Source organism: Eulemur rufifrons, chromosome 16 (assembly GCF_041146395.1).
Source record: "Eulemur rufifrons isolate Redbay chromosome 16, OSU_ERuf_1, whole genome shotgun sequence".
Lineage (NCBI taxonomy): Eukaryota > Metazoa > Chordata > Mammalia > Primates > Lemuridae > Eulemur > Eulemur rufifrons.
Window position 1 is genome coordinate 48715628 of NC_090998.1, and position 21231 is coordinate 48736858.

General features: G+C 37.0%; 1 protein-coding gene across 3 annotated transcripts in view; it reads left to right on the forward strand.

Annotated features, from left to right (window-relative positions):
* The window catches only part of MON2 (MON2 homolog, regulator of endosome-to-Golgi trafficking), a 103647-nt gene extending 99551 nt beyond the window's left edge, over positions 1-4096 (forward strand). For all 3 annotated transcript variants that reach the window (XM_069489369.1, XM_069489370.1, XM_069489371.1), the window contains one exon: positions 3477-4096. In XM_069489369.1, coding sequence (XP_069345470.1) covers positions 3477-3640 — 164 coding nt within the window. In that variant the 3' untranslated portion in view covers positions 3641-4096. The remainder of the gene's footprint in view (positions 1-3476) is intronic.
* The last annotated feature ends 17135 nt before the right edge of the window (positions 4097-21231 follow it).

Sequence of the window (21231 nt, forward strand, 5' to 3'; positions counted from 1 at the left end):
AAACTGTGAGCCCGTGGGCCATGGATAGGGCGGTGTAGTAATTATATTAATAGATTATCTCACTAAATTAATGTTAAAAATTGTTTAAGAGAGTTTGAATTATGCCTCTGGACATGTGAAATGAAAATTTAAATTGAGTGCAACTATACAAGATGATGGTGATACTGTAACCTATTAGAAAGGTACCATAAGCTTCATTAAAAAAACAGAAAAAACAAGATTACTTAAGAATGCCTGGCTTTCCTAGCAAAAATATGTTAGATTGCTCGTAGCCATTCCAAGCCTAATTCAGGAGGTTGTCTACAAGGTGTAGAGCCAATATACTCAAAATCTATTTAGAACTTTTGTTATTTGTTTTAGAGTGTTTTAGTGGAAAAGGAAGCATTTGTTGGACTTATTTTTTATTTGGGGGGATTTTGTTACCATTTTACTTGGTTTTTCTTTAAAATCTTAAATAGATAGTATACATATACATGATTCAAAAATCCAGAAATAAAGCCAGGCACAATGGCTTACACCTGTAATCCTAGCACTTTGGAAGGCTGAGGCAGGAGGATCACTTGAGCCCAGGAGTCTGAGACCAGCCTAAGCAACATAGTGAGAACCTCCGTCTCTACAAATCATTTTTTAAAATTAGCTGGACATGGTGGCATGCACCTGTAGTCCCAGCTACTTGGAAGGCTAAGGCAGGAGGATCACTTGAGCCCAGGCATTGGAGGTTGCAGTGAGCTATGATGATGCCACTGCACTCTAGCCCAGGCAGCAGAGCGAGACCCTGTCTCAAAAAAAAAAATATATATATATATATATATGCACATATATATAAAAAGATATATAGGGAAAAATTTTAATATGATCTTTCCCCTATTCTCTGTCTGCCCAGTTCTTACCTCAACATTGGCAACCATTTTTATTAGTTTGTAGATGCTTCCAGTTTATTATTTAAATACAAAATACATATTCTAATAACCCCTCAGTTTTATACACAAATGATGCATAATAGTCCTATATCATATCTACTGTTCTGAATCTCTTTTTTTCCCCACTTAACAGAATATCATGGAGATTTTTCCATGTCAATTCATACAGCTTTTTCATTCTTTTTAATAGTTAAGCCCAAAGTCCTCACAAAGATATATGGTAGGTTTTTAAAAAATATTTTGGTTTCAGAAGTGGAATAGCTTCCTTTGAGTTTTATTTAAGATGTTGTTTTAATGTATTTTTATGTTTTCCTGTGATAAACCAAAAATTCATTTGGTCAGGCCGGGCGCGGTGGCTCACGCCTGTAATCCTAGCACTCTGGGAGGCCGAGGTGGGTGGATCGTTTGAGCTCAGGAGTTCGAGACCAGCCTGAGCAAGAGCGAGACCCCATCTCTACTAAAAATAGAAAGAAATTATATGGACAGCTAAAAATATATATAGAAAAAATTAGCCGGGCATGGTGGTGCATGCCTGTAGTCCCAGCTACTCGGGAGGCTGAGACAGGAGGATCGCTTGAGCTCAGGAGTTTGAGGTTGCTGTGAGCTAGGCTGATGCCACGGCACTCACTCTAGCCTGGGCAACAGAGTGAGACTCTGTCTCCAAAAAAAAAAAAAAAAAAAAAAATTCATTTGGTCAGTTGGCTTTCTATCTGGGACAGCCTACATAGGTTTCAATCTGTATAATCTTGTGTTAAATAATTAAAGTTTCACAGAAGATAACTGGAGCAGACTGTTTTAAACTCTTAGACCAGTGGTTTTTAGACTTATTTTTTTTGTTTTCTGTTAAGCAGCAAAATTCTTTTACAAATGAAATGTGATGTGAATTCTTAACATACAAAACAGCTCCTTTTCTTCTTCCCACACCTACCCCAAGAAAAAGAGATTTCCCTGTTTGGAAAAAGAGGTTAAATGAACAACAGTTCAGCATTTTCAAGATATATACTAAGGGATGAACATTAACAATAAGTGATGTCAGTAGATATTGGATGGAAAAAAAATTCTGTAATCAAATTAATTTGGAAACCCTTGGTTAGATAAAGTTAAATCTGTTCTTTGACTGGAAACACATAATAAATTAATATGAACTATTAGTCCCCAAAAAGAGAGATATGCAACATCTGCCATGAACTTTTTTTTTTTTTTTTTTTTTTGAGACAGAGTCTCACTTTGTTGCCTGGGCTAGAGTGAGTGCCGTGGCGTCAGCCTAGCTCACAGCAACCTCAAACTCCTGGGCTTAAGCGATCCTACTGCCTCAGCCTCCCGAGTAGCTGGGACTACAGGCATGTGCCACCATGCCCGGCTAATTTTTTCTATATATATATTTTTAGTTGGCCAGATAATTTCTTTCTATTTTTAGTAGAAACGGGGTCTCGCTCTTGCTCAGGCTGGTCTCGAACTCCTGACCTTGAGCGATTCACCTGCCTCGGCCTCCCAGAGTGCTAGGATTACAGGCGTGAGCCACCGCGCCCGGCCTGCCATGAACTTTTTCTTAAGAAGTAAATTGAAGAACACTAGTTTAAGAAACTCATTCCTTTACTGTACTGTGAAAAAAGTTGAGATAAAGAGAAATTAAATGACTTGACCAGGGACACCAAGCACTGCCTTTTTTCAGAAAGAATTTTAGGCACTTGACACCCAGTAAATTAAATTGGAGTGAAAAATAAAAACTCCTTACACCTAGAATAGATTCTTTCTTTCATACTATACTGCTTCCCAGATTTGAGACTTATTCCAGAAAATGTTTACTGCCTAACAAAAATCTATCAGCAGGTTTTGTTGTGTATTGGGTGCTCAACACTATTTTACTTACAGGAAAATAGAATGTAATATGTGATCTCAGAGTATAAGAAGATTACTAATTGGGATTTAATACTTTTGCACATTCAAAAAATAGCATTCAGCTGTGTACTATGAACAGTTGTTCATGATAGTGGTGAGGAAGGCAGACATGGTCCCTCCCCACTAGAGTCTACATCTAGTGGTATATGTTAAAGGTTAGCAAACAGTACAATAGAAGAATGGATCTATAAAATCAGTATTAAGGACATTAGTAGAAAAATCACTGAATATTTTATATTTCAAATGATTTATGGTTTTACCGACAACTAAATAAAAAATTGAATTATTTCTATGGTTCTTGAGATGTACACTACATTCTCTGGCAGTTATACTGAAAATGACAAAGGTTTGGATTATTCTATATTACTTTGTTAGCTTCTACAGCTTTCACAAATTGAAGTACCATTTAAAATGTGCTTTATCAAATTTTTTAGTATTGATGACTCTGCACACTGATCATTTATTTTTCCCATACCTTATTAAATATAGCAGATAATCTTCCAAAGATAAAAAAATGAAAAGATATGAGCTTGTAGAATCTTCATATTTCAGAATTTTTTCTTTACATTGCATTTAAAGGATTGTGTTTATGTTGATTGGATAATCTCTGCTATTTAAATCCACCCTTTTTTGAGGTTTTATACTTTTGCATTACAGTTGATGGAAATACCTGGGCACAAGTAATTGCCTTATACCCAACTTTAGTAGAATGTATCACCTGCTCTTCTTCAGAAGTCTGTTCTGCACTTAAAGAGGCACTAGTTCCCTTTAAGGATTTCATGCAACCACCAGCATCCAGAGTTCAAAATGGAGAATCTTGACCAGCTACAATATATATGAAGGAAGCAAGATATCCTAAAGAATGTTTACTCCTAAGTGAGTCTTCTGTGAGAAGGACATTTCTTTCTACAAATAATTCTTGGCAGCTGTTGTTGGCCTCCTTTAAATTGTACTTACCTGGGTTCAGTAATTCATATTACAAGCTTACACATCAACAAAGGCTCTTGAATGAGTAGCAGTGCAAGCTTTTAATAAATTAAACTGGTGGGAGGGATAGTTAATACTACAATATACCTGCTACTATGTCTTCAGTTGGTGATTTAAAAGTGAGCTTATGTACAGTTTGTGGTGTATGTATCAATGATGTACTTTTTAAAAAGAAAGAGAAGATATTTCAATTCAGTCAGATTTATTAGGCTGGTGTTTTTGCACCCTTTTTCAAGTACAAAAATTGTACTAGAATTTTATGCAAGATGGTACTGTAACATTCCATATTATCTATAACCAGCCTTTGTAAACAAAGGGAACTGATATACTTGTGTGTATAATAAATGGTACAGTTCTGTATAAAATAGTTGCATTTATTATTTAAATTTTTAAAATATGGATAATGTTAAATGCCTGAAGCTGTATTTATTAATACAAAATTGTTTGCTTACATTTTTACTTATAATTTGCCTTCTTATGCGGCAGATAAGCTTACCATATGATCATACATTTAGCTTCATGCTTATTTTAAATGTATTAGTAACCATTAAACATCCAACTAGAAAGATCATGTGAACACAGCAGCAAATAGTTTATGATTTGTTGATTTTGCAACTTTAAAATATAGGTTATTAACTTAATACATTGAGATGTATTGTAGCACTATGACTCCATCATACCTCATTTCTTTAAATATATCTCCAAGCTTTCACTTAGGTCTGTTTTTATATTTGCTGTCTGGATTTTAAAGACTTTTCATATTTTATATTTCTACTGATTTTTCTTCCCTAACATTTGTCACTGTCTTTGAATTATGACCCAGGCAAGATGATTTCAGATTTCCTAAAATTTTGCCTGTGAGGTTTTGTTCATTTCAATGCTTCATTTTGTAATGTTTTCTCAAGAAGAAAAATTACTATGCTTACTCACAAGTATAAAATGTGTGTGTATTATAAAACAAGAATTGTATTTTTGGAGATAGTCAAACATTTAGAAGTACAGTAAACTTGCTGTCATGGAGTAAAATACTAATTTTGTTTCACTTTCCTATCCTAGTGAACAAGAAAAGTGCTCTTGAGTACATTACCGTAATTGTTTCTTAAAATACTGACTTTGACCTAGCTCACTGTATTTTTTATTTAATGGATTATGGTATTATAATATTTTTCTTCTGAGTTAAATTTTCATAATTTATGTGAAGACAAAGATGTTTAAAACAATGATTATTCATAAGAAATCATAATGGTCTCAGTATTATTTTAGTGTACTGGAAGGCCTTTGATTTTAATAGAATTCATAAATTTCAGCCTCACCAGAATAATCATAAAACTGCAAGAAGATAATAGAATTGAGTAATGAAATGAGATACAGTTTTGAGGCTATTGTAATTGTGTAATTATTTAATTTGCACTATTATCTGTAAAAATGTGATAAGATTTTTTTTGAGGGGATATTATTTTTATTTACATGAATTAATGAATTTCTATTTTATTATTTCATCTAGAATTAAGGTAAAATATGGCATTTTATAGATTCTGCTTTCAGCATTTTCCTTAAAGTTGTAAAAAAAAAAAATTCAAGCTGTGTATTTAGTTTATTTTCAATATTTAGAAATGTTAAATTGGGGATTAGAAAAATCCACAAATCACTGATTAAGTATTGAAATATAATAACGGTAACATACCATTTCAGTAACATGTTAAAAATATTGCCATGAATTTATATGAAGTAAAAATGTCTATTCTTGAGAAATAACAAATTACAATTAGAATAATCTCCAATGAAAGTTACATGTGAGTCAAGGTTATGCAACATACATGTATGTAAACTGAGTAGTTTGAGCTAATATTATATTAGCTTTCAATACCAAGACCATGCTGTGTAGTTCAAAATATATAAATTTGGTAAATGTGTTAATGTGATGTAATATGACAATCAGTGCCAATTTTAGTGTCAAGCAAGTGGGCTGCCCCCTCGATAGTATAATTGGACAGGCTTTTCCTCCCAGAATATCTCCTGCCACCCTCCAGGAGTCACTACCAGCAATTCATTCCCTTGAGTCAAGTATTCCTGTAGGTTGCATTTTCTATAATATCCTGAGCCATGGAGAGGTTAACACATTGCCCTTGTTAGTATGAATTGGGTTCTTCAGTGACCAGAAGAACTGGGCTATGTGAAATTATTAGATGCCGGTTGGTCGCGGTGGCTCACGCCTGTAATCCTAGCCCTCTGGGAAGCCGAGGCGGGTGGATTGCTCGAGAATCAGGAGTTCGAGACCAGCCTGAGCAAGAGCGAGACCCTGTCTCTACTAAAAATAGAAAGAAATTATCTGGCCAACTAAAAATATATATAGAAAAAAAAAAAATTAGCCGGGCATGGTGGTACATGCCTGTAGTCCCAGCTACTCGGGAGCCTGAGGCAGTAAGGTCACTTAAGCCCAGGAGTTTGAGGTTGCTGTGAGCTAGGCTGACGCCACGGCACTCACTCTAGCCCGGGCAACAAAGCGAGACTCTGTCTCAAAGGAAAGAAAAAAAAAAAGAAATTAGATGCCAAGAGATTCAAAAAGGAAGCTCTCAAAGCTAAGATCATTTTATAGTACAACTGAGTTCTATAGCCCTTGAAACAATAGTAAAAAAATGTTCTTTGTGATACACATTAGAGATTTTAAGCCTCACATCATCACTTGTCACTGACAGTGCCTGTCTTATATAGATTGCTGGACAACAGACATATGCCAACAATTGGATGATTAATGAAGTCCTTTTCTGTTTTGTTCATTATAAAGGAAACAGGTTGGTAACTTACATAGATTACTTCTTAATTTCCTATAATGCTACTACTGCCAAAAAAAGGTTATTTTGTAATGTCTTATTTAGTATTTCTTTATAACTAGTGTTAGAGTTTTATTAGTTTTATTGTATACAATTGTGAGTAACATTTATTTATTAGGAGCCTGTAGGTGCCAAAATAAACAAAATGCATAAAAATCTGACTTAAGAGAGAACCACTTTTCACTTGCTTTCATTTTTAATTTTATTAGATTAACCGCTAAGTTATTTGTCCTTTCTCAGTATAACTTTGAGTATTTTGTTTATTGTCACAATTTGGTACCATTAGTCCCAGGTAATCATTGGGCCAAAAGATCAGTTAGGAAACTTAGGATGAATCAGCATAAATTAATGAACAATGTTAGAAAACTCAGAAGTATATTCCCTGCTAATGGGATGGTCATTATTACATTCGTGTCAATGAAGGGCAGTATAGTTTTTAAATAACGACTAATTTATTCTCCCTAAATGTAGAATAATTCAGATGGGCAACCAAGTCCTCAAGAGACTACTGTAGGTAAAGTCTGTCTAGCCAGGGCAGAGCACTTTCAGGAGCCCCCTACCTGTGACTGCCACAGAAATTAACTGGAGGTTCAGAAGCCCCTGGAATGTATAAATGTCCAGACCCAAAATATTGTGGATTACAGTTTTTTTTAGAAAACTACTACAGATCTAGACAAAAATGGTCTCTATGAAAGTGTTGCCAGCAGCCTAGTATAGTCCTTAGATTTCCACTTGGGTTTAGCATTTTGGCAGACAAACTGATCTTAGTATTGCTGGGTTGTATTTATCTACATTATTAGAGTGAATTTTCTTTTTTTTAATTATCATTCATGAAAAGAACAGTTCATGCCGCATGATGTGCTGCCAGTTTATAAACAGTGGGAAAAGTTTTTAATGCTTCACGATCATTTGAATTAAAATTTTTGTATTTCTGGAAAGTAGAGTAGTGCTTTCATTTTGAATGAGAAGTTTTTATAGATTCAGAAAGATATTGTCTTTGTACCTTGATTTATATACAAACCATTTCAGAGGAGTTAGATAAAAATAAATTTCTTATAAATCCAATTTTGAATTCACTCACAGTGTTGGCTCTTTAAAAGAGCATGTGGCAAATCCTTTTGTGAACATGAATACTTTAGTAATCTCTGATTGTGAGGCAATGATAAGCTGAGACTGCCTCTTATTTAACTTTAGGCATGTTAACTTTTCAAAGCTGGTTCCTTATTTCTAAAAAGGAGATGATTAGTTACTAATTCTTTAGAGAAAAAATAGTTTGAGTTTGGAGTATATTTCACAATGACATTTTTAGGGTAATTATTCAAGTTGTTTGATAAACTTGTTACTGTATCCTAAGAGAGATCTTTGACTGTTTTTTCCCATTCCTGGGCATCACTTTCTTCCCTCCTCCTCCCCTCTTTTATGTGTGTGGGTTTTTTATTTTATGTTTACCTTACCCTCTTCCTTATATTATACTTTCCCCTGATTTTTCTCGTTTCATTCTTTGCTGCTGCTTTTTCAGCTCTTTCTCTAATTTCACCTATTTCTTGTAAGAAGCAGAGCTGTTAGTGGTAGAACCACTGCCGACTACCATGAGATTCTGGAAATACTTTCCGGTTAGGCCATGGTTGCCTTTTTGCAAAGGTGAAGTTCCTCTGCCATTTTGAAATAGCTGAACAAGTTAAAGTAAATTTGTGACTATAGCTCCTACTGTCTTTCCAAATACACAGGATTCAGCAGCCAAGATGCTCACAGAATGGGATTGCTATAAATATGATAGATTCAGCAGCTAAACTTGGAATAATCATGTCTTTTCTGTTATGTGGATAGAAAGATTATACTATTCTCAAAGGGAAGTATTTAAAATCTATTTAAATCAGTTTTTTTGTTTGTTTTGTGGGCTTTTGGGAGGTTTTTGTTTTGGGAGGCACATGCTTTAAACTATTTTAGATTTATGCTATCTAAATATTTATTGATTTATAATATTGACACTGCCTACTTTCAAGAAGGATTTGAGGCAGCATATTGCCTATGTATTTCAGCTATTTCTGTTTGTCTATTGCAAAGCAGTATTCTTTGATAGAAGACCTAGAATGTTACAATTCTCATCTCTGAGTCTTTCTAGGGTGTATTTAGTATCCATGTGCTTGGTGCTTATGGTGACCCAGTGGTCAATTGAAACATTCCTAATTGTACTATGGGATTGATTCTAGTTACTCAGGTAAGAAAAAGAAAATTATTGAATTTCAAGACCATTTTCAGTTGCTGCAAATGTAGTTAACATTAAGTTTTGTTTTAAACTAAAATTAAATAAATGGTGCAGCTAGTGAAGATCTGCTAAAACATGCCATTATTTGGAAAATTATGGCAATATAATAATAACTGCTTCCTTGTATGAAGTTTTACTAGACAGGAGAAAAATTCTGAAACTATAATATTGCAATCTTATTTTTATCTAGAAAAATAAAATATTAGGCTTCAGACCCAACTGTGCAAATTCCGTTTGCTTTCCAACTTTTACTACCTCTGTGTCATAATTTTAACACATAACATACAACTCCTGTCTCTTAAGGCAGTTACCATATGGTGTTTATGTCAGACTGGATATATTTATCTAATTTTGTGAGATTCTTTTTTAGTTCCCAACACAGTTCTTGAAAGTAAAACCACTGTTGTTACACTTTCTTCTTACAATTTTTATGTTGTTGAGATGTATCAGTTATATATTATAATCATGAATGTCTGTTGGCCTCAAACCCAAATTTTCTTTGTAGTCAAGGATAGATTTTTCACAAAAGCTACATAGTTATAACTGTATTGCGTAGAACCTTAATTTGCTTTCCAGGTGGTATTAAGCATGATTCTAGGTTTTTAATTATGTTCCAGCAGTACTAGTTTTTTCATTATTACTTAAAATCATAACCACTGATAATTTACCTCCAGATCTGGTCAATGATTTATTTTTTCTTTAATATACTTTGTTGTTTGCTTTCTTATCCCCATTAGGTTCAAAACATTATTGACAACTCACATCATTGACTCTGTTTAAAGACTTTATGAACAGTGATTCAAATATGTTTAGGATGGCTAACATGTGTGGTCTATTTGGAAAAATATATATAACAGAATAAAGGGGAAATGTTTTTGAGAGCTTTGTTAAAAACCATTAATACATAAAATGAAAAAATAAAACACATGAAATATCTCTCAATAGTTAGGAAAGAAAGATTTGGAACTTTGAGTAAAAATTCTAGGTCAAGTAAAAAACATAATCTTGGTCTACGTAGATTAGACCCTTTTAATCTTAATTTTATGAGCATTTTTTTGGGGGGGGTGAGGCTGTTTTGAGACTGCCAATCTATATCAATGTCAGACCATCGCTCCACCTCGCAAAGAAAAATCATTTGTTTTAAAATTCCTTTTGAGTTATGTAATGAACGTTTGAAATAGAAAAATTCCTACATTACTTAGTATGTACTATAGTCAGATATAGTTATAATTTTCCTAATTCCTGTCATAATTTTAATCACCATTTCTGGAGTACCTAACACTTGTAGGCCAGGGCTTTACCTATATTATTTCTTTTAATACTCAAAGTAGCCTTGCAAGGAAGTTATTATTATGTTCATTTTATAGAAGAGGAAGTCAGGGATTAGAGGTTGAAATGACTTGCCCAGAGCCACACACCTAAAGTCTAGGTATCACCACCTCTGTCTTTTTCAAAATCAATTCTTTATAATATGCTAGTTTCATGTTTTACAGATATGATTCCGACTCCATTAAAATACAAGCCTTACTAAAATAAATTGAAAAATAACTTTTGAGGCAATTACTATTTCTTTGACTAGGCATTGGGACAAATATACTTGAACAGAACTTTTAAAATACTGTGGAAAAATTTGTGTAATGACTGTGACCTCCAAAGCTTCATTGGGTTTTTATGATTGATCCGAGTTTAAGACATTTTATCTGTTTAAAACATCTTATCTGATTTGTTGTTTAAGAGGTCATAAGCAACAGCATAGTGGTTAACAGCCCAAAGTCAGAGGCCAGATTTCTTAAATTTAAATCACAACTGTTATTTACTAAATGTGTGGACTTCGACAAGTTAATTAATCTGTTTTGGTTTTTTCCTCTGTGAAATGGAGTTAATCAGTGGAATTTAATACATAGAGTAGTTAACTAGAATTTTAAAAGGAATGTTGTAAGTTCTGTGCCTGGCCCATGGTCTGCAAGGGATAGTCAGGGAAATAAAATACATTTGGTATACATCATTCAAGAAATGGGCAGAAAAACCATACCTTCCTACAATAAGGACCAATTTTTACTGGGCAACAGACGCTGAGAATGAAGAATCTATTCCGTGCTCATAACTGTTCTTGCTGTATGTGACAGCAGTCATTAGGGCCTCTCAGATCCTTATTATAGCTAGTCAAGGAAACCACATACATCAAATACTGAATACAAGACTATATAAGTACTGATGTGTCATTAACAACTTTTTAGCTCCTATTTCGTGTTAGGCATTGGGTTAGTCTCTGCCCTCATGGAGTTTATAGTTTTACAGGGAATACAGACCTTTAACAACTGTGCAAAGTACAATAAAAGACAAGTACAAATTAATATGGGATCATAAAATAGAAAACCTTAGCCTAGTCTTTTGTGGTTCAGGTTAATATTGCTGTTAGTATTCTGAAGGAAGTTCAATAAAGAAAAGAAAAAACTCAGTGGTGGAGATGGAACTTTAAATGGGCCTTGATGGCTAGATAGATTTTGGATGAGTCCAAAGGATATAGGAGGGTATTTCAGGCAAAGTCAATGTGAGCAAGGCACATCTGTGAAATATGAGGAAACTGATGGAGGGTAGATTTTGGTGGGTGTGGTGAAACCAGGTTGGCTGTGAAGGCTTGAGGCCCATTCCTAAAATTCCTTGAAAGCCAAGGAGAGTAGTTTAGATATGGAGAGGTTTGGAGGGATTATTTTTAAGAATAAGTTATGAAACTAAGGAAGGTAAACTTGCAGTTATAAGCAAGATAGAATATAAGAAATAGAGTAGGGAAAGCTAACATAGGAAGCTGTTGCAATTTTCCTTCTGTGAAGTGATGATAAAAGATTGATTAGCTGGGAGTGGTAATATTTGGAAAGGATACTTAGATTCTGGATATTAAGGGTAGAGGAGTATAAAGAGTTGATGGTTAACAGCACGTTGTACATGGATGATGAGTATATTGATGTCAGCACTGTCAAAAACAGGTTAAATGTGGAGAGGAATCTAAGTGATACAACAATTAAAGTGGTGTTATGACTATTAGTTGGAAACTTTATTTCCCTAACAAATCTGTGTACCTAGACCAAACAATTCTTTGGTGGCTATTTAAAAATCTATGGCATTATGACAAAAGATATTTGCCGTGGTGCAGAATAATGTGATCCACTGTGCAGTGAATGAGCAGTGGGGTGTTGCTTATCAGGACAGGGTGGTGTGAAGTTTCTGCAGACTCTCTGGTAAGAATCATTGTGATGGACAATTTATGCTTTGTCAAAGTAAGGCATTTAACTGCAAGTGTGTCATATATGTACATACAAATACATAAATATTCTTAATTGAAAATAGTTCAGATTGGACATCCCAGGCAAAGTACCTTCGTCAGTTGCTTTAAAATGCTTAAAATAAGCTGAACATTGATCTGTCAGTTCATGGGCATATCCAGCTATATTTTATTTTCTGAATATGCACATAAAAATGTTACAAAATATATCAGGCAGGTCGCTTTTTAATTTGAAAACTTCTACTTCAAGAAATTGTTTCACCTGTACCTTATAGAAGAGAAGCAAAAAGTGTTAATTTTTAATTTGCAATGAGACTCTTGACCAAGAGGAACTGTTGTCCAAAATTGTATTGTTATGGTTTAAGGGGGGAAAAAACTTATTTTTCCATAAAAGGAATTATACACGGATGCTCCCTATGCGTTGTTGCCAAATTTTGCTCTGGACTTTGGCCCTCTATCCTCCATGAAAAAGATGAAAATCTGGGCACAGTCAGTCCCAAATTGTAGCTGCATGCTTCTCATTTTCCTCCATTCCTTACTTCTGTTATGTGTAATCTGGATTTTCAGAAGCGTGAAGACCAATAGGATTGCCAGATTTAGTAAATAAAAATAGACGATGTCCAGTTAAATTGGAATTTCAGATAAACAATTTTTTTAGTTGATGGGACACACACACGCCAAAAAATTATTTGGTTATCTGAAATTCCAATTTAACCGGGCATCCTGTATTTTATCTGGCAAGTCCTAACTTTTCCTTTAAAATAACTTCCTACAAAAATCTCTAAATGGGAGACGAAAAAAAAAAAGTAAGTTGTCGGGGCTAGAGCAGATGAGGATCCGTGGTAGTCGGCATTCTCCCAAACTTGGCCAAAAAAAGCCAACCAAGAGTTCCAGGAGCCTGCGCATTAAAGCGAGCTGTGTAGCAGCTTTCCCGCCTGTTTTCTGCGGAATGTAGCGCAGTGGCCACGCCGCGCTGGTGGGGCGCTTGTGGTTGGTGTCCTTGCCTGAGAGGAAAGGAGGTGCCGGAAACTTTAAAACCCGGCCAGAGTACGACGTGTCCACTTAGGCGGCAGTAGGCGTCGCCATTTTCTTTGCAGGCAAAGAGCGGGGAAAGCGTGGGGCTCCACGTTGCCCCGCTGAGCGGACTGAGGGCATCGCCCACGGCCTCAGCACTTTAGTGACGTGGAATCGGGGTCCCCCCTTTCGGGGCTGATTTCTAGTGGCACGTCGGAGCTCGCCTAGGCGGGGGAAGAGGACGCCTCCTCTGTCCCGGATGTAAGATGGCGGCGCGGGGGGGCGGCCTGGTGGGGCGGTCACGTGGTGGGGAGTAGCGCGCGAGCCTCTTTAAGTGATCTCTATGGTTCGCCCGGACGCACTGGAGCAGCGGAGCGCGAGACCGGTCGTGTGTCCGCGCTCGCCGAGTCGCCGCCGTCGCCACCTAGCCCGCCGACTCGCCGGTTTCAGTTTTACAGGGTTTTTGTTTACTCTGTTCGCCTCCTGCAGAGCTGTACGGGATTTCCCTAAAGGATGCTGGGGAATGGGTGGCCTGGGGACTGCCCCGCTCTGCCTTGGTTTCTTCCTTGAGTGCCGGAGCCGGTGGCCGCCCCTGCGGAATGCGCCCCGGCGTTCGCCGGCGCGGATAGCGGGCTGGGCGGCGGGTGCGGCAGCGGGGCGGGGGCCTGGCCCGGCCGCCGCCCAGCCCCCACCTCGGGCTGCGGGCGAGGAGGGGCGCGGGCAGCGCAGCCCCGAGACGTGTCCGGAGCTCCTGGCGGGCGAAGCGCGGGAGCGCTGCTCGCTGCCTTTCGGGGACCGTCCATCTTCAGTTGGCGTCTCATTGCGCTTTTGCCGCCCCTTGCTGCCTTTAAGCGGCCCGGGGGACGAGCTCCCCTCAGGGCAGTGGAGGGAGCGGCTGTCTCCGCAGGACCCTTCCACCCCCTTTCTCTTCAGGGCGGTCGCTGACGTAGAGAACTCCGGCCCCGGCCTCCCCGGCGCCGCCTCTGCTCCCGGAGCTCTCGGGGCGCGCCGGGAGCTGCTGAGCCGCGCGGCGCTGGGCGGGGTCTCCGGGCGCGGCGGGGAAAGCGAAGGAAGAGAAGGGGCGCGGGCCGACGTCGGCGACGGAGGACGGACGGAGGAGCGCCGGCGCCGCTTCGCTGCCCTCCGCGTGGTCCCGTGCCTCCCGACACCATGGCCCTGGCTGAGGTAGTAGTTTGTGCTGTTGGTCGGGTTGTGACATTGCCCGCTGTGGAGATAACTGCGCAAGCTACTGCCTTGCTAGTGCTGGTGATGCTCAGCGCCGCGGAGGACAATGGCTGGGAATCCCCTTTGTTTTCCGGGGCGCGGGGGCCGGGGGACAGCCCGCGGAGCCCCGGTGCCGGGTCATCCCGGCCGCCACGGAAACCGTTAGTTTTACGTTTTCCTGGAAGAAGGAATTGCGGGGAGAGGGGTGGACCGCGATACATTTTAACGCTTGGGAAAGAGCTAAGCCATTGGATTCGCTCTCTTGAAGGAGTGGAATTGTGTAAGATACTGACATAACTTCACCCTGAATAATTTTAACGTTTCATTCAGTAGTTAATGCAAATGTAGTTTGTATGTGTTTTACTTCAGTCTTTAGCTGTGGGTCGGAGTGGAATGAAATAGCATTTTCGTGCAGAAATAGCATTCTAGGGGCACAATAGTAAACCCAGTAATTAAAGTTTATGCCTTAATATTTTAGATCTGTTTTTTTGATACGCTCTGGCAATAAAATTTACGAGTGTCTTTAAAAATGTAAACCTAAAACAATGTAAAGTTTCTATTTAAACTTGGCGACTCCTTAAATGAAAAGATTGAATCTATAGTTAATTGCACTATGCAGATTTTTTAATGTAAGAGGTAAAAAAATAAAAAGTGTGCTGTGAGTGATTTTGGTTTTGTTTTTTCTTTTTAGTTTAACTTGGATGCTCAAATAAATTCTGGTGTGGTGGGTTGGTTTGGGGTCTTTTTGGCCTTTGATCCTTATGTGGTGCTTATATCATTGAGTTTTTGTATTGGGGGGGAGAATCTAGGCTTTGAAACTACGGTTTGTAGATACTATGAGTTGAAAATCTAAAAACACCGATTTTGATTCATGAGGGACCACTACTCCTAACAGGAAAATACAGTTTTTATAGAGAAGATGTGGTTTGGATAACTAAGGAAATTACTTGGTGTTCTAAATACCCTGGAGTCTGTGGAAAAGAAGATGCTTGTATTTAGAGAAATAGGTGGTCAGTTTTAGTACTTTTCATTAAAAACTGGTCTGTGTTTGATTCACGTGTAATAATTAGCTTTGGATATAATGTAATCAAACAATTTTATGTGGTTTTTGATGTTCAGTTGGAAAAAATTAGGCAATTCTCAAAACCAATAAAATTTCTTGTCCCCTTAGTAGGAGTTTGATGCTTTTGTAATTCAAAAGTGATCTAATAAGTGTACCTTGATTAAGTTTTGGTTTAGCCTTGAGAGTAACCTTACTTAATCTGATCTCGGCAGGATGGAGCCACCCCTGTAGGAAGGACAGTGAAGAACGTTAACTTGAATCTTAAAATGCAGAAAATACTTGATTGTTGGCTATTTAAGTTTGCTTTTCTTGATAGCAAATTGTAAAGTAAACTCAAGATTTTATTAAGTAAGTGCCTATTTTCTTAAATAATGAAGACCTCTGGGTTGCTTAGTTAAATCTTGATTTATGAAGAAACTAATAAAATTCTGATTGTACTGTAATTTCACTTTTCAAAACACTTCATTAAACTAACCAAAGTAATTGTTCAACCGACTGCACTATTATTTTTATGGAGAATCAACAGTTGTTAATCTGCACCCTAAAGTATTACAAATTCTGCTGGTAATTTATTGAACTTTAAATGGATGGGCAAACCAGAAATTCTCAATGTCCTTTTATTTTGTGTTTTTAAAGTAAATTTGATCTACAACTATGTATTGCCCACATAGTGGTAACATTTTTGAGTTGCTGGATGTAAAGGTACTTCTGTATGTTTTTCTTGTTCGCTAAGTTGCAAGAGAAAACATTTGCAAGAGCTAACGTTTTAGTCTCATATTTCTGCTCTAATCTCCGATTTTAAAAATGAATCAGCTTTTTACTTTTACATTTGTCTACACATCATTGAAAATTACCGAGTGAGCATTTTTATTGTTGACAGTTTGCTACAAGATGAATATGCTTTATCAAATATACAGCTTTCCAATCTTAGTATTTATTGACATTTACTTGGTGCAATTAACTTTCTGTTAAAGGTCTACTGTCAAGCATTTAAGCAATTTTTTAGTTGCAAAAAGCCACTGATGAGAAGGAATAAGGCAGTATTTTGAGTGCCTTTCTCAATAAGTACCTACTGGACCAAAGGAAAGCTAGGTTATGGTAATGACATTTTAATAAATGCCATCCTCAATTGGAAATGGAGAAAATGTTATGGTATACAGGACATACCATAGAGAAGATTCTTGAGGAATACAGTTTTGCTTCATGCTTCAAAGTTCCTGATTGTTAATCTTACATATAAACACTTTCTTTATAAGCTATTTTAAAATAAAATTACCTTTTGGCAGACTGACCAGCAAGGGTACACTCAAGACATTTTGTCTTATAAAGTAGCCCCAAAAGGATTCTTGGCAGAGACACCTGACAGCAGAAATTAGCTCTTCGGTGTATAAGATCAAGGCACCAAGAAGGCTGAGATTTCTTCATAACTGCACATTGTCTCCCCCTATTGTTTATTACACCGCACCCCCCCATGGTAAAGAATACTGACCAAGGAGATACTATTACTACATTTCTGTTCCCACTGAGCAATCCCTTCTGTAATTTCTACAACAAAAGGCACATAAGACAATCATCTTCAAAAATGAATTAGGCCAAATGGGTAATACCCAGAAGATTTATGACCATTGTCATAAAATCTGAAAAGCCATTGGTGTCTCTGATAACTAGATAATTAAGCAAAAATATTAAAATTACCTGTATGATTGTCTAATGAAGCTCATTAAGTGTTTTTGTTAGATTATCACTGGTGGGTACCACAGGGAAAGCAAAATAATTGTACTGCTAGGTCATTGCCCCAAAGGAAAACACAGGAAAGATATTACATGAATTGTTTTGAGAATAAAAATGTGGTCAGGTGAGAAAAGTATTAGTGACCTACTTCACTTTTGAGACCTGGCAGAAAAGTGGGTAAAAGAGCTAAAGGGAGAGAACTATGGAGCACTTAGAATAGTATAGTAGTTTAAAGAGTTCTCGTTGTGTTTGTTGCCTGGGATCTTGGAGATGAGCAATACAATTGGCAGTTGACAGTGATATTCTAGGTGGCTTACATTTTAATCCTGTATTGTCTCCTAATATGCTAGGGATGTCATCTGAATTTAAGAGAAATATTTCTAGTATGATGTGGAATATAGTGTTTTCTTATCTCAAGAGTTATATATATCTTTTGGTTAAATTTCCATTTTACCATTACCTTTCTTTAAAAGTTCTATTTTGTTCAGATGTAATGAAATTGTGCCTACACAAAATTTCCGGCGACTGGATTTGTGAATAGGATCTTTTAAGACATACCATTAACACCCAACAGTCTAATTTTAGTCCTTTAGTAATATCAAATATGAACAAAATCTAAGATATGAGCCTTGTGTTGGTTTTAAGGATAAGTTCCTAGTTCTTTCTGCTTATTCTATTAATATGTCAAGCAACACTTTCTGAAACTATACCATATCCTCTGAGTCTGGTTTCAAATTCCATTAGTTCCATTATAATTGAGAGTATTTTATCATGGAGGTCAGGGTTTCTCAAAAGGCCAAATAGTGTCAAATGTCACAGAAAAGTCAAATAAATTAAGGACTAAAAAGTGTCCACAGACATCGGCAATTTAGATCATTCATGTAGTTGTAATACTCTTTTCTATTATAAAGAAAAATCTCTTTAACTGCTGCCTGGTTGAGTAATAAGAAATTACGGGTGTTTCATCTCACTTAGAACATAACTACCAAAAAAGTATGAAGATTCAGAGGTTGCTATTTTAATATGCCGCACACAGAAAAGCATTATATAGTTACAGGGCATGGGCTAGTTTTAGTCATAGCAACAACACTGAGTTAATATTACCATAAAGCTGGCAGAAAGAGCTGACTAACCTCTAAAAACAAGTACCTAAGCAAGTGAAAATATGTTATCCTGTTTTTTAAAACAAATTTACATACTATTTAATAAGACTTTAGGTGAATTGTCAAAATAAGAATCCTATCTGCCTTTAATTTCTTTCTTAGTTAATGAAACTCATGCAGAATGAATATGTTCCAAATAAATCCATTCATTCGTTTTATTTAACAAATATATTACCTATTATATGCCAGGCACAAAGGATATACAGTACATAAACAAAAGTCTCCATGTTAATGGAATTCATATTCTAATAGGAATACATATCTCTAAAATAATAATTATGAAACTATAGTGAGGACAATCCATGGACCACCTGACATTTTCAAACCTGAGTTCCACTGGAGCACCTACTTTAGAGCCCTTGCTCCAGAACTAATATTGGTATTGTGGTTGTGTATGTATGTATGTATTGATTGACAGGGTCTCACTCTGTTGCCCAGGCTAGAGTGCAGTGGCATCATCACAGCTCACTGCAACCTCCAACACCTGGGCTCAAGCAAACCTCCTGCCTCAGCCTCCCGAGTAGCTGGGACTACAGGCACCCACCTCACCTGGCTAATTTTTCTTTCTTTTTTTTTTTTTTTTGTAGAGACAGGGGTCTAGCTCTTGCTCAGGTTGGTCTTTTTTTTTTTTTTTTTTTTTTTTTTTTTGAGACAGAGTCTCACTCTGTTGCCCAGGCTAGAGTGAGTGCCGTGGCGTCAGCCTAGCTCACAGCAACCTCAAACTCCTAGGCTCAAGCGATCCTCCTGTCTCAGCCTCCCGAGTAGCTGGGACTACAGGCATGCACCACCATGCCCGGCTAATTTTTTCCTATATATATTTTTAGCTGTCCATAGAATTTCTTTCTATTTTTAGTAGAGATGGGGTCTCGCTCTTGCTCAGGCTGGTCTCGAACTCCTGAGCTCAAATGATCCGCCCACCTCGGCCTCCCAGAGAGCTAGGATTACAGGCGTGAGCCACCGCGCCCGGCCTCAGGTTGGTCTTGAACCCCTGGCCTCAAGCAATCCTCCGGCCTTGGCCTCCCAAAGTGCTGGGATTACAGGTGTGAGCCACCATGCCCAGCCCACTTTGAACTTTTACAATGTTTAGAATATACATCACAAAATCTGACGCCTGGCTATGCTCAGTCTTTAGATTTCTCCACAAGGTAGTCAGGAATCTGCTGCAATATTCACTACAAGCTCTTAAACGTCTTACAGTTCCACTGACAAGTACTTCTTACCATGTCATCCTCAGTTTGAGACATAGAAGGCAGCTCTGGGGGACTAAACTATTATTTTTTTTAAATTCAGGTACAATTATCACAAAATTCAATGGGAAAATGGTTTTTTTCTTTTTAAAAACATAACCACAGGCCGGGCTTGGTGTTAAAACCATTAAGTAAAATACTGACAGAGAAGTATTTAATTCATAGATCAGGCTAACAACACCTGAACCCACTGATCAATCATAACATTACAGTAACAGAGACAACTGGATATTCTGTGCCTCCTGAGGTGATGCCATAGAAGTAGAGAACACCATCTGTGAAGTTAAAATAATTGAACTTAGACTCTCTTCAAGCTGCTAGATCTGACTACCAGTTTATAAGAAATTTAAGATACAGAGGAACATGTTAAATCACAGGGGTGCAAGTAGCAAAATCCACACTGTAAATTCTATAGGATAAATGATCTGATCTAAGAAAAAAATAAATAAATTGCAAGGGAAAAAGGGAAGGAAAATTTATAAATTGAAATGAACCTAATTTGTCAGTTAACTGCAATGTGTAGACTTTGTTTGGATCCTGATTTGATCAAAGCCAACTACAAAATATTTATGAGACAATTGGAGAAGTTTAAATACTAAATATTTGAAGTTAAAGAATTATTATCATTATTATTAGTTTAGAGACAGGGTCTTACTCAGTTGCCCAGGCTGGTATTGAACTCCTGGCCTTAAGTCATCTTCCTGCTTTGGCCTCCCAAAGTGCTGGGATTGCAGGTGTGAGCCACAGCCACAGCCAAAAATTGTTGATTTTTGACAATGATATCGTGGTTGTATTTTTTTTTTAATTCTTATCCTTTGGGATATGCATACTGAAGAATTTACCAATGATTTATGCACTTTGCTTCGTGCTTCAAGTAATCCATGGGGCTGGGGTCATGTACATGGATGGAGTACACATGAAAGAAGCTTGACATTGTGTTGGTATTTGTTGATACTGGGTGATGAGTATGTGGGGGTTCTTTATACTGTTCTACTTTTGTATACATTTTGAATGTCCCATAATAAAAACTAAAAACAATAAACGAGAAAGATTCCAGTGGCTGTGAAAGAACCAAAGGGAAATGGAAACACAGACAAAACCATATAAAGGTCAGTAAATTGTTGGTTACTGTTCTTAGGGTATCCTCCCAGACCTTTTTGAAATATTACTTTGAACTCTGTCTGTCACAGGATCAGTCCATTTTCCTTATAATCTGGATCAAATGTATTGACTAATACAGTGGAAATTTCACACATGCCCACAAGGATACCATTCTTTATATGTATCTATTATTATTAAAACTAAGAATTAATAAGGGATGTGTTTAGAATTTTTACTAAGTACTTCATACATATAATGTACTTGCTTTAATGTTACCTTATTAAACTAAATAATTTTCCATTTTAAATATTGATATTTTGCTGGTTCTATAGTCTTTTTTCTAGAAGTATGCCTTATTAGCATACTTCCTAAAAAAATTCTTGAACAACTATTCTAAGCTAAATCAATTTACTGAAAAAAATTTGGCTTTAACTGCTTTCGATAAGCTTAGTTCTGTTTTTCCTTTTTTATTGCCTTCTTGTTTATTGTATTATTATTCTTGTCT